At 42.4% G+C, this 26,849-nt stretch overlaps 1 protein-coding gene across 2 annotated transcripts in view; it reads right to left on the bottom strand.

Annotated features, from left to right (window-relative positions):
- Positions 1–26,849, bottom strand: part of LOC105918014 (ATP-binding cassette sub-family D member 3) — a 92,193-nt gene that overhangs the window by 52,110 nt on the left and 13,234 nt on the right. For both annotated transcript variants that reach the window (XM_036124859.1, XM_036124860.1), the window contains exons 6-12: positions 19,122–19,219; positions 18,893–19,016; positions 18,452–18,508; positions 12,035–12,177; positions 11,830–11,899; positions 10,560–10,629; positions 10,244–10,341 (exon numbers count right to left, since the gene is read on the bottom strand). In XM_036124859.1, coding sequence (XP_035980752.1) covers positions 10,244–10,341; positions 10,560–10,629; positions 11,830–11,899; positions 12,035–12,177; positions 18,452–18,508; positions 18,893–19,016; positions 19,122–19,219 — 660 coding nt within the window. The remainder of the gene's footprint in view (positions 1–10,243; positions 10,342–10,559; positions 10,630–11,829; positions 11,900–12,034; positions 12,178–18,451; positions 18,509–18,892; positions 19,017–19,121; positions 19,220–26,849) is intronic.

Here is a 26,849-nt window from a genome sequence, read left to right as displayed (position 1 = left end):
TGTGTTGCCAATTTAGTTAAAATCATAAATAAAATGAGTTACACATGATTCAGGACCGTGATAGAAAAACAAAGGGTGCGCATAGCGTGCGTAATTGTTTTTCCTTTGTATGCCTCCGCTCTTTCATACAGCACGCTCTTTTAGCTCGAGATAAATTGTTTAGATGAGTCACAAAAAGAGCTCCACGATTTTGCAACTGTTTACGTTTTTGATTTATTTTTTAATTTTAAGGAAATATGCAACATTTACATATGTGTTCCAAAGATCTGATCAAAAAGTTTTTGTTAAGATGTGAAAACACTGTTGGTATCTCAAACATTAAACTCAGAATCTCAGATGTAACGTTTGTTTGAGAAAACGGTTGAAAAATGAGTTTGGGGTTGTTCTTATCATTAGAAAAATTAAAAAAGGGCGTATTTGCCATACAAAGGCCCTGATAAAATAATTAAAATGGGAGGAAATGTTTTAAAATGTTCATGTGTTAAATTTCATTCAGATAAAGTGTCATTTTAAAGATGAGATGGTTCTAAAATAAAAGCAATTAGAAGGTGTTTTGTAGTGGCATTTGTTTGTGTGTGGGTTGATAATTTGGGGGGGGGGGGGACTCACCCTTTCATACTTTGAAAACCCTGCACTAGAGGAAGTGTGTATCATTTGACCTATCAGGACACCCTTTGTTCCCAGTTCTAACCAATGACAAAAATTCCTCATGTGATTTGCTTGGCTGTGATCTAAAAGACAAATATTTAATTATTTTACTTAAAAATCATGATGACAGCACTAGGTAGGCTTGTTTAATTTTTACCTAACTGACATTTTCATGATGTTTATGTCATATAAAAATGCATGGCAACCAAATAACAGATTTTCTTTTAAATGCATTGATTTTCAGCAACACATTTACAGCATTTTAGTTTTATACAACGCTGTTCATTTTAATATACAAAACCACCACATAAAAAGCAGCAAAAATCATACACACATACAAAACAAACATACACAAGAAATATAATAAGGGAAAATACAAAAATCTATTCACTTTACAGCTAACTACAGTATAGCAGCGACTTGGTTTTGATGAGGTGCTCATGCTAAATCTTTCCATATATAGTAATATTGTAAAAATGGCTGCCATGTCTTGAGAAATTTAGCAATTGAACCAGCCAATGTACATAATTTTTTTTTCTAAATGCAAAACCCTCATGAGCTCTGCAAGCCATTGTTCATTTCCACCTCAAAAGTATAAGATGTCTTTCAATCAGTGTAGCAAAAGCTATTGCATTTGAATTATGTTTAGAGTGTAAAAAATCTGGGTCTCCAAAGATTACTGTTAGAACAGAGAGGCCAAATGTAGCATTTTATATTTCTGAAAGAATATTAAATATGTATAAAAGGCTTGGATATTCTTTGTTGGTTCGGCTGCTATCAGGAAGTGACTTGGTGTAAGTTCAGGGCGTTATCTGCTACTTCCGGTTCACTTCATAGCATGTCGGCTGTTTGCAATTATAACTATCGATGCTCCGAGTGTTAAGTTAATGAATGAACGTAAGTTACCACATTCGGTGCTTGGTTTGTTGATTACACACAGAAGTATTTTATACCTAACAGTTCCGTTGGTCTTCATAAGTTTATGTCAAAACTGTTTACTTACGGTTTGGATTTTCGCTGCGTGTGCGCTGCGTCGGGGTTGTGCGTCATGTGTGCATGTTGTGATCGGGCGTGCTGCCGGCTGACGCCATGGTGTAGTTTATTTATTTGACCACATGATGGCGCCAAAAGCTACTCATTATAATTTGAGCCAGAAAACGTCTGTTTATTATGTTTCCTTGAAACTGTGCTCACTTTGAGTTCTTGCAGTATTTAAGCCAAGTGATGCTATATTTTCATAATTAGAATTATATCTATTATGCTGGGGAAATGTATTTCCACAGATCAATGTTTAAGTTTGCTTTTTTGGATATGTTTAAGTTTATTTGGTTTAAACTTCTACTGTTGCAATATATATTTGGCCTAATGGCAATTCATATGTTATTGTAGACTGTTGGCAACACTGAGTAAAGTGGAATAAACCTGCTGACAGCAACAGTTAAAGGAGTGCGAGCCTCATTATAATCCTACCTGTATCCTGACGGATACACCATCTTGTTGGCTGTTAAAACCTTAAAAGAACCAGCCTCTATCCTATTACCCCTTAATAAATATATCTATATATATCTATATATATCTATATCTATATATATATATATATATATATATATATATATATATATCTATATATCTATATATATATATATATATATATATATAGTATGGGCTCACCAACTGTAGGAGGGGCCAAAGGGCTCGGGTGATTTGTGTGATGGGTGGCAGTCAAAGGCAGGGACCTTGGCGTTCCAATCCTCAGCTGAAGAAACTGGCTCTTGGAATGTGGAATGGCACTTTGCATTGTCTCTGTACTGAATTGTGCTATATAAATAAATTTGCCTTGCCTTGCCTCTCTGGTGGGGAAGGAGCCTGAGCTAGAGCGTGTGGTTCCGGCTTGAGATAGTCATGAGATCTTGAGGGGCGTGGTTGGGAGGAACGACCCACCTGATTTGAACTCGAGTGGTGTTCTGTTGTTGGACTTCTGTGCTCATCATGGATTGTCCAAAACAAACACCATGTTCAAGTATATAGGTGTCCATATGTGCTCTTGACACCAGGACCCCCTAGGCCATAGTTCAATGATCGACTTTGTTGTTGTTTCATCTGACCTGCGGCCGCATGTCTCGGACACTCGGGTGAAGAGAGGGGCCGAGCTCTCCACCGACCACTACCTGCTGGTGAGTTGGCTCCAATGGCACGGGAGGAAGCTGGTCAGACCTGGTAGGCCCAAACGTATTGTGAGGGTTTGCTGGGAACGTCTGGCAGAGTCCCCTGTGAGACGGAGCTTTAACTCCCACCTCCAGGAGAGCTTTGAACATGCCCTGAGGGAGGTGGGGGTCATTGAGTCTGAGTCGACCATGTTCCGTGCATCTATTGTTGAGGCGGCAAAGCTGTAGCCGCAAAGTTGTCGGTGCATGGCTTGATGGGTTGAATAGTCGTCGTGCAATCGGATGGTTGTGGGTTCGATTCCAGCTTCCCCATGTCAATGTGCCCTTGGGCAAGGCACTTAACCCCAAGTTGCCTACCGAGCTGCGTATCAGTGTATAAATGTGTGTTAGTGAGTGCGATTGGGTGAAGGTGGCTCTAGTGTACAGCGCTTTGAGTGGTCAGTATGACTGGAAAGGCGCTATATAAGTTCAGTCCATTTACCAATAAACATTGAAGCAGGAATAAAATAATAAAAACAAGAGAAAGGATGGGATCCTTACAATAAAATAAAAAAATCATAGAGTATGCCTGTCTAAAAAGATACGTTTTTAAGTGAGTTTTAAAAGTAGTTATGGACGTGGAGTGTTATACAATGGTAACCATTGTCCCTTCGCGGGTACCGCCGGAGATTTGTCCTGACCACAAAGTATGTCAAAACAGGTCTGTGATAAATCTGGTGGGGTTCCCCTGCTCCGTACCTTCAAGTACTCTCAGTAAGCGTAGGTTACATCGTCTTCCCAAGTCGTCTGTTTTTGCCAAAAACTTATTAAACTGGTTGTTAAGGACCGTGTGGCTGGTATCATTAACTTCCAAGCGCTTGTCTAGATTCACCAGACCTTCTTCATAATCACCAATCAAAAAAGATTGGTGATTGGTGAGTTTGTCAATAGCAACTTGAATGGGTGGCACAACTTTTGTGATTTTCTCCATAATTTCTCCCCGTAGGTTTTCATTTTCCTCTTCAACCGCTTCTTTAAAAATATTTCAGAATGCAAGCAGCTGGTGGTCTGGTCTATAGCCACCATGCTAGCAGTCGGCGAGTTGCTAGCTTGTGCTCCTTTAGAAGATGGTTTACAAGGCATTTCGCTTTAAGACAAGGCGGAAGTATCTGAAACAACATCGACTTTCCAGTTTGCAACTCAAAGTATCTAAGAATTAGGCCACTTTGGATGATCTATAAATTATTTTTAGCAAAAATGTTGGGACCTCATAGTTTGCACATCTACTCCATAATGCACCCCTAGCGGTCTACCTCACCAATTTACAGACTTAAGCCAGGTATTTAAACCAATGTTTTTATTTTAGTCCCTAATGAAAATGTATGCCTAACTGTTTGCATAAACCCTTCTCATAATTTGGTGTCAAATCTCTTCATTAAATCCATACATTGTGGCTGTAATAAATCCACATGTTCCTGAACATGTACATTAAACTTTAAATCTTTATAAAAATTAATAAACACCTCTGTCAGGGTTTAGTTTTACCTGTCTTACCCTGGGCTATTTCTAGGACTTTCCACCTTCCATACACCCCATTTTCCACTCCACAGCTGATCAGTTCCACCTGCTGCATAATCATGCCAAGAATCTCTCCACCTGTCAGCCTACCTACATAAACCCTCCTCAGTCTGCTCTTCCCCACCGGATCGTCATCACCTCTACCTCGTCCTTGCCTTGTATTACGTCTGCCAGCAAGTGCTCCGTTCGTCCCCCTACCTCTTTGACCCATGCCTCACTCACCTTCCTCATGCCAGCCAGCTCTCCTCCTGCTTCTTCCGTGTCTGCCGGCTCCAGCGCTCCAACGGCTCCACCCTGCTGAGCTGCCCGCTCTGCCCCGGACTCAACGTTCCTACAGCTCTACCCTGCTGAGGTGCCCGCTCTGCCTCGGCTCCTGCGCCCACTCACCACCTCCACTAACATCCGTCTGTTTCCAGTCCGGTATAGTCTTCTAGTCTCCATCTTCACAACTCACCTTTACAATAAAAGCTCTAAAAACAAGGCTCGGTGTGTGGCTGTGTTTTAGTGCTGCTGCTTGAGTGAGTCCAGACAGAGCGCCCTGGATCCACGAAACCCAGCTGTGCGACATTTATTATGGGGACACGGATAACCTTCTCCCGTGTTGGTCCACCCCTGTCTCTGCTGCCAAGAGTCCAGCTGCCTCTGTAGGTACGCACACCCCTGCACTGGCCATCACAGTGGCTCCGCTGGCCGTCACAGAGGCTCCTGCTCCGCCGGTCGTCACAGAGGCTCCTGCTCCGCTGGCTTAAGAGGGTCCTGTGCTCTTCACTGCACCTGAGTACCACGAGGTCCGGGTCTTGGAGGATCTGTTGACCCCCAACACTCTTGAGTACCGCGAGGAATGGGTCCAGGGGGACCTGTTGGCCTCCTACACACCCGAGTTCCGTGAGGAGGGGGTCCAGAAGGATTCTCCTCCCTCCAACGCACCTGAGTTTTGCGACACCAGGGTCCAGGGGGACCCGCCGGCCCCCAATGCGCCCGAGTTCCTGGAGGTCCAGGCCCAGGAGGACACGCCGGCCCCCAACGCGACGGAGTTCCTGGAGGTCCAGGCCCTAGAGGGCCTGTTGACCTCCAACGCACCCAAGTTCCAGGAGGGCCTGTTGAACCCCAACGCACCCGAGTTCCAGGAGGTCCAGGTCCAGAAGGGCCTGTTGACCAACAACGCACCCGAGTTCCTAGAAGGAGGACACGCCTCAGTCCAACACTCTCGAGAAGTGTTGGACACTCGAGAAGTGTTGGACACTTCACAGACTCAGCCTTGTCTGGAAGTCCGGGTCCTGGAGGACCTGTTGCTCTGCCCCGGTCTCATCGCTCCAATGGCTTCACCCTGCTGAGCTGCCGGCCCTGCCTCGGCTCCTGTGCCCACTCTCCACCTTCACTAACATCCGTCTGTTTCCAGTCCGGTATAGTCTTCTGGTCTCCATCTCCACAACTCACCTTTACAATAAAAGCTCTAAAAACAAGGCTCAGTGTGTGGCTGTGTTTGGGTTCATCAAGATGAATCTTGACAGCCTCATTTATCGAAGCCGGCCAGTGGTGCAATACGTCAAAGCATCTGGCCAAAAACTATAAATATATATTGAAAATACCGTTTTCTAACTTTTCTTTAATCCATTACCTCTCATTTAACAATTTAGAATCACACACTAATATACTGTTAGGCCCAGAAATATTTGGACAGTAACAAAAGTTTTGTTATTCCAGCTGTTTATGAAAACCTATTAAGGATACAATTATATAATCAATATGTATCCAGACTCTCAGCTATAATTTGAAAGTATTCACATCCAGGTTGGAGCAAGGGTTTAGGAATAACAGGTCTTTCAAAAGTAACCGACTCTTTTTCAAGGGGCTAAAAGCAATTGGACAATTGACTCAGAAGACTCCAAAATGGCTCTGGCCGGGTGGCTCGTGCGGGTCGTGTTGGCCCGCCCTCTTGGGGGGGCCCGGTCCGGGGGGCGTCTGGTCGGGGGCCGGGGCCGGGGGTCGGGCACAAGCAGTCGTATAGTCGATTTGGGGTGTCCCCCCCCCTTTGGTCAGTGTTGGATGTGAGTGTTATGTGGGAATGTGTGTACAGCGTCTTTTTTTTTTTTTTTTTTTTTTTTTTTCTGTGTGTGGCGAGTGGGGCGGGGCGCCCCTGGGGCCTCTGGCCCTCAGGGCCCATGGCCGGGACCACTTCAGCGGGGCTGGCTGCCGGCGGAGCCCACGGGCTCGTCTCCGCGGCTCTTGAGGGCGTCGACATTGCGGTGGCTGGGGGATTTCCTCGGGGTCGTCTCTGCTCCTTCCTTGGGGGGGGGGGGGTTGCAGATATCCTGTGTCGGCCCCTCCTGGGCGACCTGCTTTAGGGACCCCTTTGGGAGTCCGGGGTTACGGGTCCCCTGACGCCTGCCTCTGTGCTCGGGGAAGGTGGGTCTTTGGTTCTCCACAATCACTATCAAGCTATTTCTGGATAATCTTCACCTAAACTAGTGCACTTTCACATCTCCCACTGGTGCTGGGTCCCAGGTATTAAGTGTTCACTTATATACAGTAATCTTATAATTTATTTATTTATTTATTTATGTTGTGTCACTTTCTTTTTTCAAATATCACATTACACATGTCAGCTTACATAATAATATATATGATTTAGCAATGGCATCTAGGTGTTATTAGAGTGTATCTGTTGCTTTATGTCTGTTGGTTGTGCTGTTCTTTTTGTGTCTCTTTCCAGGTGATGGAGCAGACAGAGGACATTTTATCATTCTCTTCCTTTTATCTCCTCTTTCTTTCACCTCTACTCTTTTTTTTTTTTCTTTTCTTTCACTTTTTGTTCTTCCTTTACTCTCCCATTGTCATGTCCATATAATTTGAAATTCTCCTTGCAGGAATCATAATAAAGCTATTTACAAGTATAAATCAAGTGGAGCACTATGGCGAAAGCTGTTTGCTCCACTTGTAAAAGCAAAATCTGTCGAGCTCCATCTGGCATTGAGATATCAATTCCTATTGCCATAGTGCTAGACAGGACACTGGGAAAAGAAAAAAAAAAAAAAAAAAAAAAAAAAAAAAAAAAAAGAAGACTCCAAAATAAATAACAAGGCTGCATAGGCTCTTCCCTCGGTAACCTGTCATCAATTAAGCAGTTAAAAGGTCAGGAGTTAATTCCAGTTGTGCCGTTTGCATTTGGAAGCTGTTGCTGTGAACACACAACATGCGGACAAAGGAGCTCTCAATGAAGGTGAAACAGACCATCAGGAGGCTGAAAAAAGAAGGAATCCATCGGAGAGATAGCAGAAATGTTAGGAGTGGCCAAATCAACAGTTTTGTACATTCTGAGAAAAAAAAGAGTGCACTGGTGAGCTTGGGAACTGAAAGAGGCCTGGACATCAACAGAAGACAATAGTGGTGGATGGTCACAGAATCCTTTCCATGGTGAAGAAAAACCCCTTCACAACATCCACTCAAGTGAAGGACACTCTCCAGGAAGTTGGTATCCAGGTTTACCATAAAAAGAAGACTTCATGAGAGTTAATTCAAAGGATTCACCACAAGGTGCAAATCATTTATCAGCCTCAAAGCCTAGAAAGCTTAGAATTGACTTTTTCAACAAAAAAAAAAAAAACAACCTGAAGAAGCCAGCCCAGTTCTGGAACAGTATTCTTTGGACGGATGAGACTAATTTCAACCTGTACCAGAATAATGGGAAGTAGAAAGTTTGAATAATTGGAACAATTCATGATCCAAAGCACGCCACATCTTCTGTAAAACATGGTGGGGGCAATGCGATTACATGTGCATGCATGGCTTCCGATGACACTGGGTCACTTGTGTTCATTGATTATGTGACAAAAGACAGATGCAGCTGGATGAATTCTAAAGTGTATGGGGATATATTTTCTGCTCAGATTCAGCCAAATGCAGCAACATTGATTGAATGGTGCTTCACAGTACAGATGGACAATGATCCAAAACATACTACAAAAAGAAACCCAAGAAAATGGAATATTCTGCAATGGCAAAGTCAATGACCAGATCTCAACCCAATCGGGTATGCACTGCACTTGCTCAAGACAAAACTTAAGGCAGAGAGACCCACAAACAAGCACCAACTGAAGACAGCTGCAGGAAAGCCCAGGCAAAGCATCACAAAGGAGAAAACGCGGCGTTTAGTGATGTCCATGGGTTCCAGACTTCAGGCAGACATTGCCTGCAAAGGATTCTCAACAAAATATTGAAAAGTAACATTTTACTTAGGGTTATGGTTATTTGTCCAATTACTTTTGATTCCAATTTCAGTGGTCTGTATAGTGGTGCAGTGGGTAGCACTGTTGCCTTGCAGCAAGAAGGTTTTGGGTTCAAATCCAACCCTGGGCCTTTCTGCATAGAGTTTGCATGTCCTCCCTGTGCATGCGTGGATTCTCTCCGGGTACTCCGGCTTCCTCCCACAGTCCAAAAAAAAAAAAAAAAAAAAACATGACTGTTAAGTTAATTGGCTTCTCTAAATTGTTTTATGTGTGAGTGTGTGCATGAATGGTTGTTTGTCCTGTCTGTCTATGTGTTGCCCTGCGACAGACTGGCGACCTGTCCAGGGTGTACCCCGCCTCTCACCCAGTGAACGCTGGAGATAGGCACCAGCAACCCTGGCGACCCCATGAGGGATTAAGCGGGTCAGAAAACGGATTGATGGATAAGTTGTTTAATTTCAAATCCAACGTGGTGGCATGCAGAGCCCAAATCATGAACTGTAACTGTAGATATATCTACAGTTACAGTTACAGATACAGTTACTGCCTAACTGTGTCATTTAGAAGTGACTGGAATTTTTGTCAATGACATTTTGTTCTAGGTTAAAAAAAATAAATAAAAATGCTGTGTTTATGCCTTTAGGTAGAGACAAGGTTGTCAAAAATAGACATTTGAGGAAAAACAGTGACAAGCCAGGTTCCTGGTAAGATTGACTGAACGGTGCATTGATACAGAACCACAAGCACTTCCTAACAGAAACTGGAAAGCAGTTAAGTACTTTGTCAAAAATAGAATTGCTACGATGAGAAACTATGAGTGAAAATCTTCTCTAAATGGAGGTACAACATGCTTGGTCTTGTATTTCACTTTTTGTTTATTGTACATTTTGGATGCCTCTTACCTACACATCTTTTTTGGTCATAAAACAGGAAAGATATTTTAGCAATTTGGTGTTGGCAAATAATCACAGAATAAGATAAACAAATGTTTAAATTGTACTTTCAGTGGTGAAATTGAAAATGCTTCTCTTTTTTGTTCATAAATGTTAGACATTTGAACTACTGGAATATCCTTCCCGTTTAATCAATCTTGACGAATAATCCCAGAAAGAGATGAGCAAATGTTTAAATAGCACATTCAATAGTATAATTGAAAATTTTAAGTGACTTGCAATTTGATGTTAGAATAAGACCTGTCATTTTGCAGGCGATAATAAAGATCCTTTCTTGGCTACATTTGTAATGTGTACAACATAAAGTTACCCAAGAAAAGTTACTAATAAGTCCTCTGTAATTGATATTTTGCCAAAAATAAGAAACCATTAATTCCATTAATAAGAGACCAGCAGGAAAAACAAACAAGAAGCTGATTAAGGACAGATGTACTTGAGAATGCACATTTTGCTGTATAACTTGGTTATTTAATCACGTGACACGCTTAATGCTACTAATTAATTTTATAAGCCTTCTCCCACTGGATTATACAATCAAGACATGTATTTTTATATGTAGGTTTAACTAAATCAGAGATCCTAATTTAAAATGAGGTGTGTGTGTGTGTGTGTGTGTGTGTGTGTGTGTGTGTGTGTGTGTGTGTGTGTGTGTGTGTGTGTGTGTGTGTGTGTGTGAGTGATCTGAGGATCCTACCTCCAGCAGCTCAGAGTGTGTACTGTGCAGGTGTCGGGGGTCGGACAAGTTCAGAAAGGGCCGGCTGACAACCAAGTAGCCCACCACTGTTGCTACGTCTGCAGACGGACCCCAAATGGTCAATTTCGGAAAAAGGGGAGAAATGTTCACAAGTTTAAAAAAAACATTAATAGTCATTAATAGACATTAATACGCATTAATCTGCCTTGAAACTGCAAAACCCCAAAAGAAGAACTCCTGCTACACATTAATTTTCTAGGCCTAAATTAACATTCATTCAGAGTAAACAACTATATGTGTCTACATTTCAACTTACATTTTGCAATAATGCTGTCCACAAACCCCATAGAGAAGCGAAAGAAGATAAAGTTATGCAAGTGATCCACCTGGTGAGAGAAATACATTTTCCTTCAAAAACAACATACTGTATAAAACATTATGATAATAAAATCTAATGAGGTCTACCCAAAACTCAGGGCATGCATCAATGCTTCCCCTTTGAACAAATATTCAAAAGTGGTACACTGGCAACACATTCATAAATCTAACCTTGACAGAATTTACCCACAAACTGACCTTACATGTGACAGACGTGAATCTGAGGAAGCCACATTAATACATATGTTTTGGCATTGTCCCAAAATACAAATACATTGCGGGGGTATCTTTGAAGCGCTTTCTGCTGTACTTGGCATTAAGATTACTTCAAACCCTTTGTGCTACTTTCTGGAATCACCACTGGAGGATTAGGGGTGAGGCTTTTCTCAAATGATTTCAAAATATTTAGAACAACCCAATACGCATGAATCGCGGACATTTTGGAGTCGTACAAACAGAGAGGTAACGCTTGAATAGTTTACTTGTATGAGTCAAATAGTGGACAGATCTGTCCTGCATCACCTAAACAGACTTTATGGCAACAACAAAACCCCTCTGTGTTGGTATCTGCTGGAGTGACTCGCAATATGATGATCATGACCATATAAAAGGAGTTTTTTTTCTCCATTGATTTTAATAAACTCAGAAGGATTGCCAAGAAATGTCAAGGTTAGATATGTTCATAAAAAAAAGGTATTTACTATGGAATCGGACCAAAGACAAATATGTGCTCTCTACATTTTGTCAGTGGTAAGGAGTCAACACTTGAATGTCCAGACCTAATTCCAGTGACTGTAACATCTGTGCAGGTAGTCTACTTTTATTTTACCTTTTCTCAGCGGAATGGAAACCTCATACAATCCATGAGGGTGTTAATGTATGTGAACTTCAGTGTATGAATGACTTTGAACCTGTTTCTCTAAAAGTTGCTTGGTCCAAACTTTTTTTCCTGGTCTAGGGTTATGTTTCGTGCCAAAGTGTCATTTAGGTTTAGGTTAGGTAAAGGTTAGAGTCAGGCCATAGAAAGACTTAAAATGAAACATTAAACCAAAAAAAGGTACCATTTTTAACCTACTTTCTAAAGTGTGATAAAATAGGCATGGCTCTATTGGCCTTGAAATTGGGCCAGACGAGCTTAAGAAGTTAACAAACGTACAACAAATCATGGCTTTTTTGGGTTACTTATTGTTGAGTAAGATATTACTTACAAGTTTCTTGAATGTGGCATGGATAGTCTGCTTTTCCCTCATGTTTCCATTGTAGAAGGCAATCTCCTCACTAACAAAGAAAAATTTATGCAAATAAGTGTCCTTCATGCAGTACAAACTTCTTGTGCAGTTTCACACGTTTCCCTGTAAAACACTGACTAGTGTCCCACAACAGAAACGTGGACAAAGTATCGTATGTGCTTACCTGTTTGTGATGAGGCGTGAATTCACATAGCGGTACTCTCCCTCAAAGCGCTGCTCAGCCACTGTCATCTTTCCGATGGGCCTCCTCAGTCTGGTCAAGAACAGGCCTGAGATCAGCAGGTAAGTCATCATGACTGCTGGGCCCTATTCATGGGAGAGGGTAAATCATTTAATTACCATTTATGGGACCAAAGATACTGCAGTCTGTTCTTTAATAAAAGAAGAAAAACATTCAGAGATGAACAAACTCTCTATCAACCTTTTCTGATGTGATATTTCAAAATGCACATAAAAAACCTTAATGGAAACACAGCTTACATCTCAGGATAAAAAACAAACAAATAAAACACAGGAAACTGAGCAAAATAAAAATTCCTTCATATTAACAGATAAACAAATAAAAATAGTTGAAAATAAGTATGTGTGGAAGCTACAATGTTCTTTATCAAGAAGTCACAATAAATTATAAAGTGTATATAGAAAATAAAAAGAAAGAACTTAGGGGCCCGTTATCGTCTAGCTGGGTATAGTTTCTCTGCCCAATGCCAGCAGTTGTCTGCACGTCAGGAAGTCTAAACTCGAGCTGTATGGAGAAGCAATGGTGCTCGAAGAGCTTTATAAGAAGTGTGAATGGAAAGATGGTTTGAAATTGGAGCTGTAGCCACATCACCAACATCACTGTGTATTTACCAGCCCCAGGTGGGAGAGGCCAGTGTGCAGTACAGAAGCTCAGGATCAGATAGAGATCTGTTTGGTTTTAAGCTAACTGAAGTGGGTCAGATATGTGATGTGAGCTTTGACTGAGTTGCTGCAATACTGGTCAGTGATTTAGGCTCTAATCATTTAGGCAGCTTATTTTAGACGTTGTTGTAGATGAACATGAAAATACTGCTTGATTACTGAAATGTTTGATTAATAAACAAAAAAGAATGTCCTGATTGGTTAGAGATTTTTCTTTCCCAAAATCTCTCTGCTGTTAACAGGAACCTGGTATCTCTCTAGATAAAAGTGATCCAAGAACATGAATGAAGAGATGTAGCCCAAAAGCGATGAGATCAATCAGTACCACAAATGTCATAGTAGCCAAAATGATGTAATATAGCTGTGTGGACCTCATATATGCATCAGTCATGAACCTGGCTTTAGTAGGGCTGGATGGATGGAGGTGTGTCTTACCTATTAATGTCTAACAATTAAAAGCTCATTGCAACATAGTTTTATCATCTTGCCCATTTCATGGGTGTCTCTGCTCATTACTTTATTCATAACTCATTATTTCATTCAATGCACAGTCAATCTCAATAAAATAATATTTTAAAAAACCCTTTGGAAACTTTTGCTGAACCAAAATACTTTACATGTGTTTTTGAAACCCAAACAGTAAACCTCTAAGTTTGTTAAAGAGGTACTACTCTGTGGATTTCGAGAAATTAATTTTCCTTTAATCAGAAGCATCCCCACATATTTTTGTCTTATTTTGAAAAGCTCAGCTGAGAAAAAGGACGTGTTTGCGTGCCTAAGAGCCCCACTAAGTTGTCATTGGTTGATATTCAGGAAGTGGGCGAAGCCTAGGGAGGAGATGGGAAGTAGTTTTGTGATTCAGTGTAAGCTTGACTGTGCATCAAACCTCTAATAACCTCTAGGTACCTCTAATTGAAAGCAGATGATCCTTCTTATGCCTAAAGTTTACTGCAATTATAACCCCTTTAATTGCATATTTTAATAATCTCTGTTGGCTTTAACAGACAATATATACTCAACACTGGATATTATATCACCCCCTGTTTGAATGGGTTTGAAACAAACCTTTAAATATTAATTTCATCCTGTGAACAGTAACCAATCATTTCTTTTTAAAAACATCTCCCCCAGTTCATTTAACTGCTTCACACAGCTGTAGATAAATATAAGACTTTAAACCGGTTTCATACATTTAACATTTGTTTCATTGCTAATACACATAATTACGCTATTAACTTGGTCTGATTCAGTCCTTTATTAAGTGTCCAGTTCTCAGCTCTCATGTGTTTAGTTTAAACCCTTCAGAAGGAAGAAAATAATATAACCAGACAGTACTTTGAAGTAGATTTTCCTGTCATTTTCATTCATCCATTATTAGGCGCCCGCCTATGCATTGAAAATGCATGGCGGAGGCCTTATACTATGCACCTAATAAGGGTTTCTTTAAAATTATTATTAGGCGCCTACCTTGCATGTGCAATGAGGAGGCAGTGCTGTGCCCTGCCAATGCAAATGCATGGGCAGGGCCTATTACTATTCACCTCTAAACGGACTCTTTATTATTAAACTTCTTATAATATTCTTCCGTCACGATTAATGCGGCCCGAACCATAGCGTGCACCCCCACAATATAGTTATCAAAACGTGCGGCTCGATTACGAGATGTGTGCTACTACTTTTATTGGGGTTTCGAGTTACCATGGCAACATAATTAACGAAAAACCACCCCCAAAAAATCCCATAGGAATGAATGGAGTCGGGTAGAAAGAAAGCCTCAAAAAAGCCGACGTCTGAAAATCCAAAACATCACATGTTTTCGCATCGTCGCTACTCCTAAACCGTTTTATGTACAGACATGAGACTTTCACACATGAATGTCCCAACCCTTCTGGCACTCACAAAAAAGGAATTTTGTGGATAACTGTTTATACGGTTTTTCCGCAGGAACAATTTGTTCGGGAGTAGCGAATGTGCAAAATCCTAAAAACGCTTTGGAGCAGCATTTTCCCACATCAACCACTTTTTTAGATTGTCGCTGTGCCTACACCGATTCTTGTACAAACATAAAAATGAGCTTCATAGTCCTCAAAAGCCTGCTGATACTCACAGTGAAAGAATTATTTTGATATCTCTTATACTTTTTGAGCTACAGCAATTTGTTCGGGACCGCTTTTAGAGGATTTCTGAAATTCCATAAAAATCCCGTTTAGATCATAATTTTTTATGCCTTTATTAAAGTTTTTCCAGCAAAAAACGATAGCTTGTCTTCTTCCCCTATCCGTTACGAACTAAACGCAGAAAAAATTACGTCTCTACCATTTACGGATAAGGAGATATGGAGCGTTGTTCGAGGCAAAGTTCTCCATTATAATCCAATAGGCAGACTCGGACACAAAGTGTCTGCACTTCGGTAGAATGGCGTGCTGCAGGTGTGTGAGTGAGTTTCCGTGACGACGGAACTCTGAGGGCCAGAGGGAGAGGCCCTATTGAGATAGAATAGCAACTTTCGACGCCCGCTGCAGCGGCTGTGATTAATGTAGGAATCTGAAATTCGCACAGTCACTTCCTCTTAACATTTTAAAATTTTCATGTGACTTTCAGCCATGTGTCACTTTTCTGTCCCATTTGGGATTTCACATGCTTTCCTATTGGGCCTTTGCTTCCAACAGGACCTGGCATGATAACCAGACACGACCCAATTGGCCAATACAGCACCACCCACCTGTGGGAAATGGCACTACTGACCATTTTGGTCAAATGTTGAGTTCTGGGCCCAGATGTGGTGAGGCTGAGTTGCTAAAGGAGGCCAATCTGACCCATGAACTTTGGTCACGTTTGGTGACATTAAGTATTGGCACCCCTTTTTGAGGCATTTTCCAGTACAGGATTTGGACCAAACTGACAGAGTACACTCACCCAGTGATACCAAACACAACCATGTTAGCGGCTAACTGTTAGCATGTTTCTAACCGGAAGTAGCTCTAGGAAGCCTGTACAAACTTCTGCTTGACAGATTTGGTGAATTTTAGGATTTTCTTCCTTTTTAGGCACTTCTCAGTACAGGATTTCAACCAAACTAACAGAGTAACATCACCCGGTGATACTGAACACAGCCATGCTAGCGGCTAACCGTTAGCATGTTGCTAACTGGAAATAGATTTAGGAAGGTCCTATCAACTGCTGCTTAGCCAGAGTTCTTCTGCCTTTACAGACAAAGAGAGGGCTGCAGCTGTCAGTGAGTCTCCATGACAACGCTGCTAGCAAGAGGCTCCTAGGAGGTCCATTGACTTAACATGGCACCTTTCAACGGCCACTGTGAGGGCTGTGAAGATTGTAGGAACCTGAAATTCGCAGTGTTACTTCCTGTTAGTATTTTTGACGGTACGGTACGCACCAAGAGGCAGGCGCCTTGCTAAATTTCTTCAGAAATTTTTTTTTCTAGTTATTACCTATTTTTCTTCCGTCACCGTTAATACAAGCCGAACCGTAGGGTGTACACCCACAAACTATATATCAAAACGTGTGTCACGAAGCCGTGAACCGGGCTATTTGTACTTCACGCCATTTCAAGTTACCATGGCGATGGAATTTTGCGAAAAACCATCCCTAAAACAGAGCTAAACTCAACATAATGCGTGACCATATATGGCGATGGTCTTTGGCACAGTGGTTTAGTTCTGGGATTGGCAGTCAAGAGGTCGCAGGAACACAACCCCGTGTGGCAAGTTTAGAAAATTAGTTTTTCACCCCCGTAGTATATGTATCAAAACGTGCGTCTTCATCCAGTCAACTGCTGTTTTTGTATCAGCCGCCATTTTGAGTTACCATGGCGACTTCAACAACAAAAAACATGCAAAAATCGCATTTTCTCCCTTTTTCCAGTACAGCATTTGGACCAAACTAACAGAGTACCATCACCCGGTGATACTGAACACAATCATGTTAGCGGCTAATGGTTAGCATGTTGCTAACCGGAAGTAGCTCTAGGAAGGTCCTACCAACTTCTGCTTGACAGAGTATGTATTTCCTTTACAGAGAAAGCTCCACAACAAATTTGCGACATATCGGATAAAGCATGTCTCCACAGACACCAAAATCACATAATCCACAATTCGACGTTCACTGCAGGGGCTGTGATGAACGTAGGAAATTGGTATTTGCAAGGGTAACTCTTACAGGTAGCACAATATGCACAACGAGGCAGGCGCTTTCTTAAATTTCTACAGAAATTTTCTAGTTGTTTCCAACAATTCTTCTGAAGTTAGGCCGCAGTGTTTATGAAATTTAAATTTTTTGTGTTTTGTGCGCGGACCTGGTCAGGACAAAGAAGGTTTTCTGTGATACTTCTTCTTTTGGCAAGCCCAGTAAACCCCAAAAACGTTTACAGTAAACATTAGGTTTCAGGTAATCCATGTGGGACCACCTCGTCATCTCCTGTGTCCCACCTGGTTCCAAGTACCTCAGCCATCAAAACACTTTCACCACACGTGATAAGTTCATAAAAGTTTCAAATCACAGCAGCTTGTCCTGGGTATCTCCACACCCCGAGTGTGAAATGTCTCTCCACATCATCCTCTCCCTGTTTTCAATGATCATAAAAAACATAATGATCAATATTTGTTCCTTCTTAGTTGACACTTGTGCTGTTAACTTGTGCTGGGAATCCAGTGTTACTGCCTGCGTGCCATTATGCTGTAGACTCCTCCCACAGCCCCAACCGGTTTTATTTCCTTCGGCGTCAGTTATAAACCCTTCAGGAGCAAGACTGAAAAGTTGAGCAAGGCTAAAGACATCAGGATAATGGGCAGAAAAAGAACTGTTGGTAGAAAAGAGAGTCAAAACGACTTCAGTGATGTGGAAACATTTTGGTTAAGCGGAAGCAAACGTCAAACAAGTAGCAATAGTGTGCAAACCCTGCTATGCTATCGCAGCTTCACCGCAGAGTGGGCTTAACACATGGGGAGCAATGTCGCCCTCTTTCTATTCATTTGCTATGGAACTTGTGTGATGAGGTAACCGTCGCCAGCGAAATTTGTTTGTGTGAAATTTCAAGCTAGTACACGTCGACATGCACCTGCGGGCTTGCGACACAAGAATGTTCAACCATGTTCAACTTTTGTCACTAACGCTTGGCACAACAGCCATTAGTCGCTGTCGTTGGTCGCTCCCTGGAGTGACCAACGACTTTATTTATCTTTATTTGTTTAATTTTTCCTAAATTAATCCTAAGGAAAACATTGTTTAACAACCATGTTTATGTTGTATAATCTCATGTTATCAAAGTTGATCAATATTCTTGTTAAATAATCGAGATCTCTATTCTAATCAAAAACTAATTGTGATTACAGTTTTTGCAATAATCGAGCAACCCTTGGTTTAGGCCCCCTTCCTCAAGAGAAGTTCAATGTTTCACATGCAATGGTCTTATTTGACTTTACATATCATGGTGACATATTCTCCAATACGAAAACAATAACAAGGTGAACCTCTAATCTTTACCCTAATATGCTGTGCATAGGAGTAAATGTACACTTCAAACTGAGGTCTATAAAATAAATGAATAAAAAACAAAGGATTAAAGGTCAAATATAAATAACCAATAACATATACATAGAAACAGATAAAGGGACAGTGGTCTGCAAAATCAGTGGTTTGGATAGGGTGTAAATGTGCTTACCTGAGCACCGATGGCACTGGTCAGCTTGAAGATGTACAGAAAAATATCTAGCAGAGGCTAGAGAACAAACACAGAAAGCAATATAACATATTAGAAATGCAAAAATTTAGACCGAGTCTGAGCACCCCCTGATGATGATGGAGTAGACTTTTACATTGATTAGCAGATTTCTAGCAGGAGTGATGTGCAACAGCAACAGTAACCTTAGGGCTGCCAGTGAAGGATATTTCATACTCACTAATGAAATACAATGGGCTTTACAAACCAAAACATATACACAAACACGTCTGGTCAAAATGGGTTAAAACTTTTTGTGTTGGATTTGGTGTAGTTCTCATATCAAGAGGCTTTCTTATTAAACATAAAAAACTGGAGTCAAGACTGTTGGCATCATGCTACATCAGTTTCAAGAACACACAGCTAAAGATTCCAAAACCATACCTTGCTGAGGTTTGAGTAAAGATCCACCACACTGTTACAGAATTTTTCCACATCTTGTGTCAATAACTGGTCTGCATTAGCTATGCGGTTGTCCAGGTTTCCCATTTTGTAGTAAGTGAAACCTCTGGAAAGGCAGAGAACAGTGAAATATTTCTACATCCAAAATGTCAAAATGATGGCATAAATATAGTCCCTTAAAATACATGACATTAAAAAGTGCTGAACGTACTGGAGGTACTGATCGTACAGCTTCTTTGTGAGCCTCTCACGGAACCTCAACTTTAGCTCGTTTAGGCCCAACTTCAGGAAGTTGTTCACCAAAGCTATCTGTAATTAGCCAATCACATATCATTAGGCAAGGTTATTTGTACAGTTCTATTCATTCACTGTGTAATTTATTGTGCTTTACAAAAAATAAAAACAATAAAAAGATACACATAAAATACATAGAAAGAATAATAGATAATATTCAAGCAACACATAAAAGATTATGTTAAAATTCAAATTTAAAAAAAGGGCCTAGTCACGTACCACGACTTTATGAATTTCTATGCCTGTAGCTCATGCTGGTTGAATACAAAGGTTTTTCTGAATAAATTATTGTGTCCTGTTGGCTAGTTATATTTTATTTCTGTGATTTGCACTTTGTTTTTGCTCTATTTTTAGAATCAAGAATCTTTATTGTCTTTATGTAGTCATATTGAAATGTTGTTGAAACACCAGCGCAGAATTCACATATGACACCAGAAACAAATCAAAGACATACTTTTCAATTTGAATAAAATACTCAGGTAGTCAGACACCAAGCTTTTTGGGAATGGTACTGTTACTGCCAAGACGGAGCAGCTTTGATTCTGAACCCAGTGACATGCCACAGTCTAGACCATGTTGCGCCATGATGTTAAAGCCAAGATTAAATAATTGATCCATCCATCCTCTTCTGCTTATTCGGGGTCGAGTCACGGGGTAGCAGTTTTACTAGGGAGGTCCAGACGTACCTCTCCCCAGCCACTTGGGTCAGCTCCTCCTGTGGAATCCCAAGGCGTTCCCAGGCCAGCCGAGAGACTTAGTCCTTCCAGCGTATCCTGGGTCTCCCTCTTTGCCTCCTCCCAGTGGGACGTGCCCGGAACACCTCACCAGGGAGGCGTCCAGGAGGCATCCTAACCAGATGCCTGAGCCACCTCAACTGGCTCCTCTCGACATGGAGGAACAGCAGCTCTACTCTGAGTCCTCCTCGGATGACTGAGCTCTTCACCCTATCTCTAAGGGAGAGCCCAGACACACTACGATTGAGCCCAGACCGGCTCAAGACCATGGTGTCGGATTTGAAGGCACTGATCCTCATCATGGCCGCTTCACACTCGGCTGCGAACCGCTCCAGTGGGAGCTGTAGATCACGCCCTGATGAAGCCAATAGAACCACGTCATCTGCGAATAGCAGACGCGATCCTAAGGTCACCAAAATGGATCGCCTCAACACCTTGACTGCACCTAGAAATTCTGTCCATAAAAGTTATGAACAGAATTGGAAACGAGTCCGACTTACTCTCGGAAATGCGGACCAGGGTGTGACACCGGTCATACTGAGACCTAACAGCCCTTGTTAAAGAACCTGGTACTCCATACTCCCGGAGTACCCCACACAGGACCCCTCGAGGGACACGGTCGAATGCCTTCTCCAGATCCACAAAACATATGTAGACTGGTTGGGCAAACTCCCATGCACGCTCCAGGATCCTGCTGAGGGTCTAGAGCTGATCCAGTGTTGCACGGCCAGGACGAAGACCACACTGCTCTTCCTGAATCCGAAATTCGACTATGCGACGGACCCCGGAATACACCTTACCAGGGAGGCTTAAGAGTGTGATTATTAACTGATGTCAGATTGAATTCTGACCATGTAGCCGGAGGATAACTCAGAATGGGGTTGTGAGAAAGAGTTTCCCGCTTTCAAGCTGGGAAGGCCTCTCTCAGCAGTCTGCCCATTCTTCTGCCTGGGACATCTGGAGGAGAGGAGGAGGTTGGGGAAGTTAGCCACACTGACTAGCTACGATGGGGCCTCATGGGGGCCGAAAGACGGGAGAAATCTCTCTTCGCCGATGTGATTCGAGTGTTTTTTTTAGGGTTATAACAAACGTTATCTCCACAAGGGTTTCATACATTGATGGGATATTGATGTTTGTGTTATCCATTCCAATCATTACCGCTAAAATAAAACCGAAGCTTTTAAAGTTAGCGCCAAAAATACGCTAGCCAAACGGCTATTAGCTTCTGACAACTTCCAGTTCCTGGATAGGCACGAAAAAGCTTGTTTCAAGCATGAGGTTTGCTTTGTTTCGCTCCGCCATTGTCCGATAGTGTTATGAGAGTTATTACCACATTAATATGGAATATTAATGTCGATTTAAAGCCATTTTGTTTAACTTTAGGATTAGACGATGTTAGGATATCAACGAGCTCAAGTGGAACGAGCTGTTTATCCCAGAACTGCATGGCACACTTAGATAGCACTGACCCAAAAGATTTCTATCAGATACCACCCCGGAGGTGACACAGTTTCTCTACTGATGTCACAGTTTGGATGTGTACAGCCCTTGCATGGGTGTGTACCTAGATCCCTATATAATGTTTGTGTGATGAGTAATCGGGGCTTCTTGCCGATCAGGGGCCCATCAGCGCTGGTGTGACTGTAACTGTTTCTCTGTCTTTGCGTAGATAAAATATAACTAAAAGTAAACTTGTCTGTTTTATGCGTCCTACATTCAAGGTAATAAGTGGGGGTCGCCTGACTGGGTAAAAAGAGCTGGCTCCACCGAGGGTGTTTCACCGTAGACGGGGTACAGTGAATACAGTAACAAATTGGTGTCTCCGCCCGGACCCAAAAGGCGGCGTACCACCTTCCGTTTTCCAGCCAGGACGTCATTCCAGAGGAAAAACACACAAAAAGGTAAGGAGATTCCATTTATCTCCTAGTGTCTTTTTATTCCTGGAATGGCCGACTTTTTGCACTCCTAAAGGCAGAGAAAAGTTTGAGGATAATTGTTTGCAAACGTGTCGGTAAAAACTTGGGATTTGCGTGCGGTCACAGCGGTGAAAGTCCGGGAGACCCTGGCCAGATCTCTGAAAATACTGTGAACCTTGAGAATTTGGGTTTAGAAGGTTCCCTTGTTAGGCACAGAGGAAGATACTTCTTCCTTTGCGTTTAGCATAAAAGCTGCCATTCTAAGAATATTGGGTTTAGAAGGTCCCCCTTGTTAGGCACGGAGGAAGATACGTCTTCCTCTGTGTTTAGCATAAAAGCTGCCATTCTGACTGACAGGCACGCTGTTACGCGTGGCTTCTAAAACATCGTGTAGCCTAGAAATGCGGGTTTAGAGCCCCTTATTTTCGCGGGGACGAACATAAAATTCTTAGTTTTCACGGAAATATAAAAGCTGCCTTTTCGAAAAACGAGCGCATATGAGTTGGCTTACGTTTAGAGTCCAGGGACCACCATAAGTAGTTCCAAAAGCTGCCAGCCGTTGGATTTTTGGTTTCGATTGCTCCAAAAGTTCTCTTAAAGAACTTTAAAAGCTGCTAGTCCAACTATATTTCAAAAAGGTAAGTAAAAAGGGTACGTACAGAGTTAACTGAAGCTTGGCCAGAAAGAGTGTGTATGTGTTTGTTTGTGTGTGTGTGTGACACGTTATTGACATTGAGCCAGTGGGTAAGGGTGCACCTGTTCAGGTGACGTATAACCTGCTCATCCAGAGTACACTGGCTCATTGAAACTGCCGAGTAAAAACACTATAATAAGGCATATAAGAACATAAGTTTTGGTATCTGAGAGATAAAAAAATAAGCTCTCACTGGACCGGGCTCCGGGCATTATACCGGCAGGTTGGCCAAAACGTGTGAGTGCTGGAATGGCTGAAAATCCAGTAGTAAATGAGCTCCAGGGGTGTTCTTTAAGAATACTGCTAGTGACAAGCTTTCCACACAAAGACGCTGAACATCATCTGAAACAAATCGAGGAGTGGTGCGAAAAAATGAGGGGAGACAGGGTTTTTGGTGATGCAGAGGGGCCTCCGCCAAAAGTCCAGATGTGTACTCACTATTTACAAATGTTAAAAAATAGACTAGCCCAAGCACAAGTAAAAACGGCTGGTGCTGGCGAGGTTGCTCTGGAAAAATGCCAAAAAGAGGAAATCAAAATACAGGCTTGATAAAACTAACCGAACTTTATTGCAGCATATGCTTCTCAGGCCTCGACAAACAACAACAAGAGAGTGAAAGTCTGCAGGGGGTAAGTAAATCATCTTTTTTCAAACAAGAAGGTAAGTACACAACTCCTCCAGTCCTTCTGAACATGTCTGCTTCTGGTGCAGCCGCTGTTATGCAAAACAATCTGTGCGGTGATACTAGAGAACTGTTATCCAAGGCCAGGAGTGTGGTGACTTCATCAGACCCTTCAGTGCAGGTGCCTGGTATGGAGTTATGTGGGGGACAGATAAGCTGTGACGTAAGACCGATACATGCAAAAAGTAGGTTAGATAAACACAAACGAGACCAGCTACGGGATGTGATAGAACAAGTGGTAAGACACGCTCTTAAAACTGACCTTTCTTTACCTGCAACAAAACAAAATGTGCAACTGCCATTGTTTCAGACTCACAGTGCTACAGGACAGGTGCATGCAGTTGCTTACAACCCTCTATCATGGCTGACGGTGTTCAGCTGAGGAACATGCTCCCTGATCCAAGAGAAGGGGCGCACCTTTGGAAAGTTTTTTGAAGATTTTGAGCAGGCATGTATTGGCTATCGGTGATGTGAGGACTGGCTTATCAGCATACCTGGAACCACATGAGGTACATGCGGTTGAAGTTTCTGCTGGAACTGACAAACTAGGAGCAGCTGCTCCTTTGGCCCCGGTGGCACAGCAACTTTGGAGAACGTTTTATCCGGTAAGTACGGATTCTGGCCTTTTAAATGACACTACACGTTGTGCAGGGGAGACAGCTTCAGCATATGTGGACAGAATGTTGAAAGTATGGGAAGACCAGACGGGCTCTTGCCCATTATCGGGCACGCTGCAGGAACTCTTTAAACAGGCAATGTTAAAGGGCCAAACCGAGGATGTTAAGGAGGACATGGACAGAATGGTTGCGAGTTATGTTATGCCTTTAGATCAATGAATGGCTGCTTTGGTACATCAGCTAGATAGGGGTGAAAAGAATATAAAACAGATTAGCAGTAATTCACAGAAGTTAGAACAAAAACTCTTAAAAAAGCTGAGAGACAAACAAAGTAGAAGGAGGAAGAAGAAGAATGTTGCAAAAGCTCAGATGGTTACTGCCTCGACACCTGTGTTTGGTTCAGACCAGGTTGTGTGGTCCCTCCCTCCAGATGTCCCATTTCAGATGTATCAGAAACCTCCATGGGGTCAAACACCCAGTAGAGATACATCGCGGTACAGAAATCATAGAAAGGGACCAACCAAAGATTACGATGTGCCCTTGTGCTGGCCGTGTGGTTGGCCAGGGCATTTTGAAAGACGCTGCCATAACCGTCGTTAGGATCTGACTAAAGTCCCTTAAATGAAAGTTGCGTCATGGGCGTTCCATTTTTTTCGGGTCACGTGATCTCCTGGGGCCGTTTTGGGTCTAGGCTCAGCTAAGCTCAGCGCGTTTACAACACTGCGAGCGACCGATTTCTTTTATTTTTATTTTATTTTTTCTGATTATTTCGAGTATTTCTTTATTTAGAAAATAAGCCACAATGCCAGGGTGTTGTGCCCACGGCTGCAGCAACAGCACTGATAAAGGGACACGGATGTTCCGTTTTCCAAGCGATGAAGAGCGGCGTTTATTGTGGATCAACGAGTCAGTCGCTTGGACCAAGAGACGAACAAAACTTGGAGACCTACAACAAACTCTCGCTTCTGTGAGGTATGTGGGCTTTTTTTTTTCTGAAGTCAGGGTTTCCCGCAGCGCTAAGTTTGGCGGCCGCCTCGCCAATATAAAAACAAACAAAAAAAAAAAACGCGCAGAGCTTGTCTCTCCCCGCCAGTCCCCAACCGCTAAGCCGGGCATACACTGTACGAGTTTTTCAGTGGTGGTACTAATATGCATCTCAAACTGTACGATGGAACCGCAGGGGTTAAAAAGTTCACCGCTCACGATCTGTGCGGCGCGACGCTCGGACGCGACCGGACTGCGTGCCCCCTGTGGGACCGCTCGCTGTGGTGACAGAGGCAGGCGAGCGACGGTGGGTGACAGGGACCCAGAGCAGGGGGTCGAGCCCAGCTCACGCACCGCACCGGCGGCCGCGCGGCACGGCAGGTCGCCCGGCCCGCCCGGCGAGCGGAGGCGTGCCGAAACAGGCGGCCAGCGCGTCGCGCGGACCGGAGCGCTTGCCCTCCCCCCGCCCCGCGAGCCGACGTCCGGGCCCCGCGGGTCCCGGGCCGGGCGAAGGTCGCTTCAGGGACGCCTGCTCCCCTCCCTCCCTTGGCGGGGACGGAGAGGAGGGGAGGGCGCTCCCTCGTAGCTCTGCTTGAACAGCAGGATGCGCTCACGAAAACCTCACGACGGCCGACTGAATTTCAAACATGTTTGATTTTCACCGACCATCCGATTTTTTTATGTGAAATTTTCTTCTGGACTTCTTGCTTTATTTCAATATGCTGTAGCATAATGTGTGTCTGATTTTTGTCCTATGGGACCAATTCTGGACTTCAAGACAGTAAAAGAGAAGTATACAGTTCACTTAAATATGTCTCTTTAAAAGTCTTATTAAAATGTAATATCAGCTTTTCTGGATGCCTAGTAGGTGATCATCAACACTCAGTTGTGTTTTATTCAGAACACCTGCCTGAAGGGTATTAGAAGGTGCGAAACGCGCATAACATAACAGTGTTAAAGCGCCTGCCTGTGGCAAGTTTAGACCCAAAATGGCGCCACTCGCTGAGTTGGCGCAACTTTCATTTAAGGGACTTTAGATCTGACCAGCCCTCCCTCCCTGTCAGAAGTAAAGGCCTGCGTGTGTTTGTTTGTCTGAATGTCGTCATTTCTATGTAACTGTATGTATGTATGTATGTATGTATGTATGTATCGTATGTAACTAAACGTTCATCTGTGTGAATTAATTCAGTTCAAATTATAAATATCATGGTTTCAAAAATGTTAATTTGTTTATGGAGACTGCAGCTCCGTAATTCAAATACATTTTTAAGCATGAAATAGGTCAAAAGCTAAAGAAGGAAAAGGGAGACTTCGATAAAGTTTGTTTTCTTCCCACATTAAATATTCAGCCAAATTAAATTGATAAACTGAGAAATTAACATGGCTTGAACAAAAAATATTTTAGCTTTGTTAGAAATTGAAACTGGTAATAATCCTTACATAAAGCTTTGTGAGTTTACTGTGGGAAATTAATTCAATTCAATTCAATTTTATTTATATAGCGCCAAATCATGAAACATGTCATCTCAAGGCACTTTACAAAGTCAAGTTCAATCATATTATACAGATTGGGTCAGATTATACAGATTGGTCAAAAATGTCCTATATAAGGAAACCAGTTGATTGCATCAAAGTCCCGACAAGCAGCATTCACTCCTGGGGAACCGTAGAGCCACAGGAAGAGTCATCTGCATTGTACATGGCTTTGCTGCAATCTCTCATACTGAGCAAGCATGAAGCGACAGTGGGAAGAAAAACCACCCATTAACGGGAAAAAAAAACCTCCGGCAGATCCTATCACTTGTTTTTAGCCCTACAGTAATACAATTACTGAGATCTCATTGCTTGTAATCACAAACTAGTCCATTTAAATAGATGTAAAAAACTGTGCTTTGGGTTTGAACAAAACTGTATGGAACCAAATATGGTTTCTTTTTCAAAGGGTTTTCTGTTTATTTATTTTATTTCCTTTCTACTTGGAATTTGAATGCAACTAAAGAGACATTTAGAGAATATCA

This window comes from Fundulus heteroclitus, chromosome 21 (genome assembly GCF_011125445.2).
Source record: "Fundulus heteroclitus isolate FHET01 chromosome 21, MU-UCD_Fhet_4.1, whole genome shotgun sequence".
Classification (NCBI taxonomy): Eukaryota; Metazoa; Chordata; class Actinopteri; order Cyprinodontiformes; family Fundulidae; genus Fundulus; species Fundulus heteroclitus.
The sequence above is the reverse complement of the archived record's forward strand: the minus strand, read 5'-3'. Positions and strand labels throughout refer to the sequence as shown.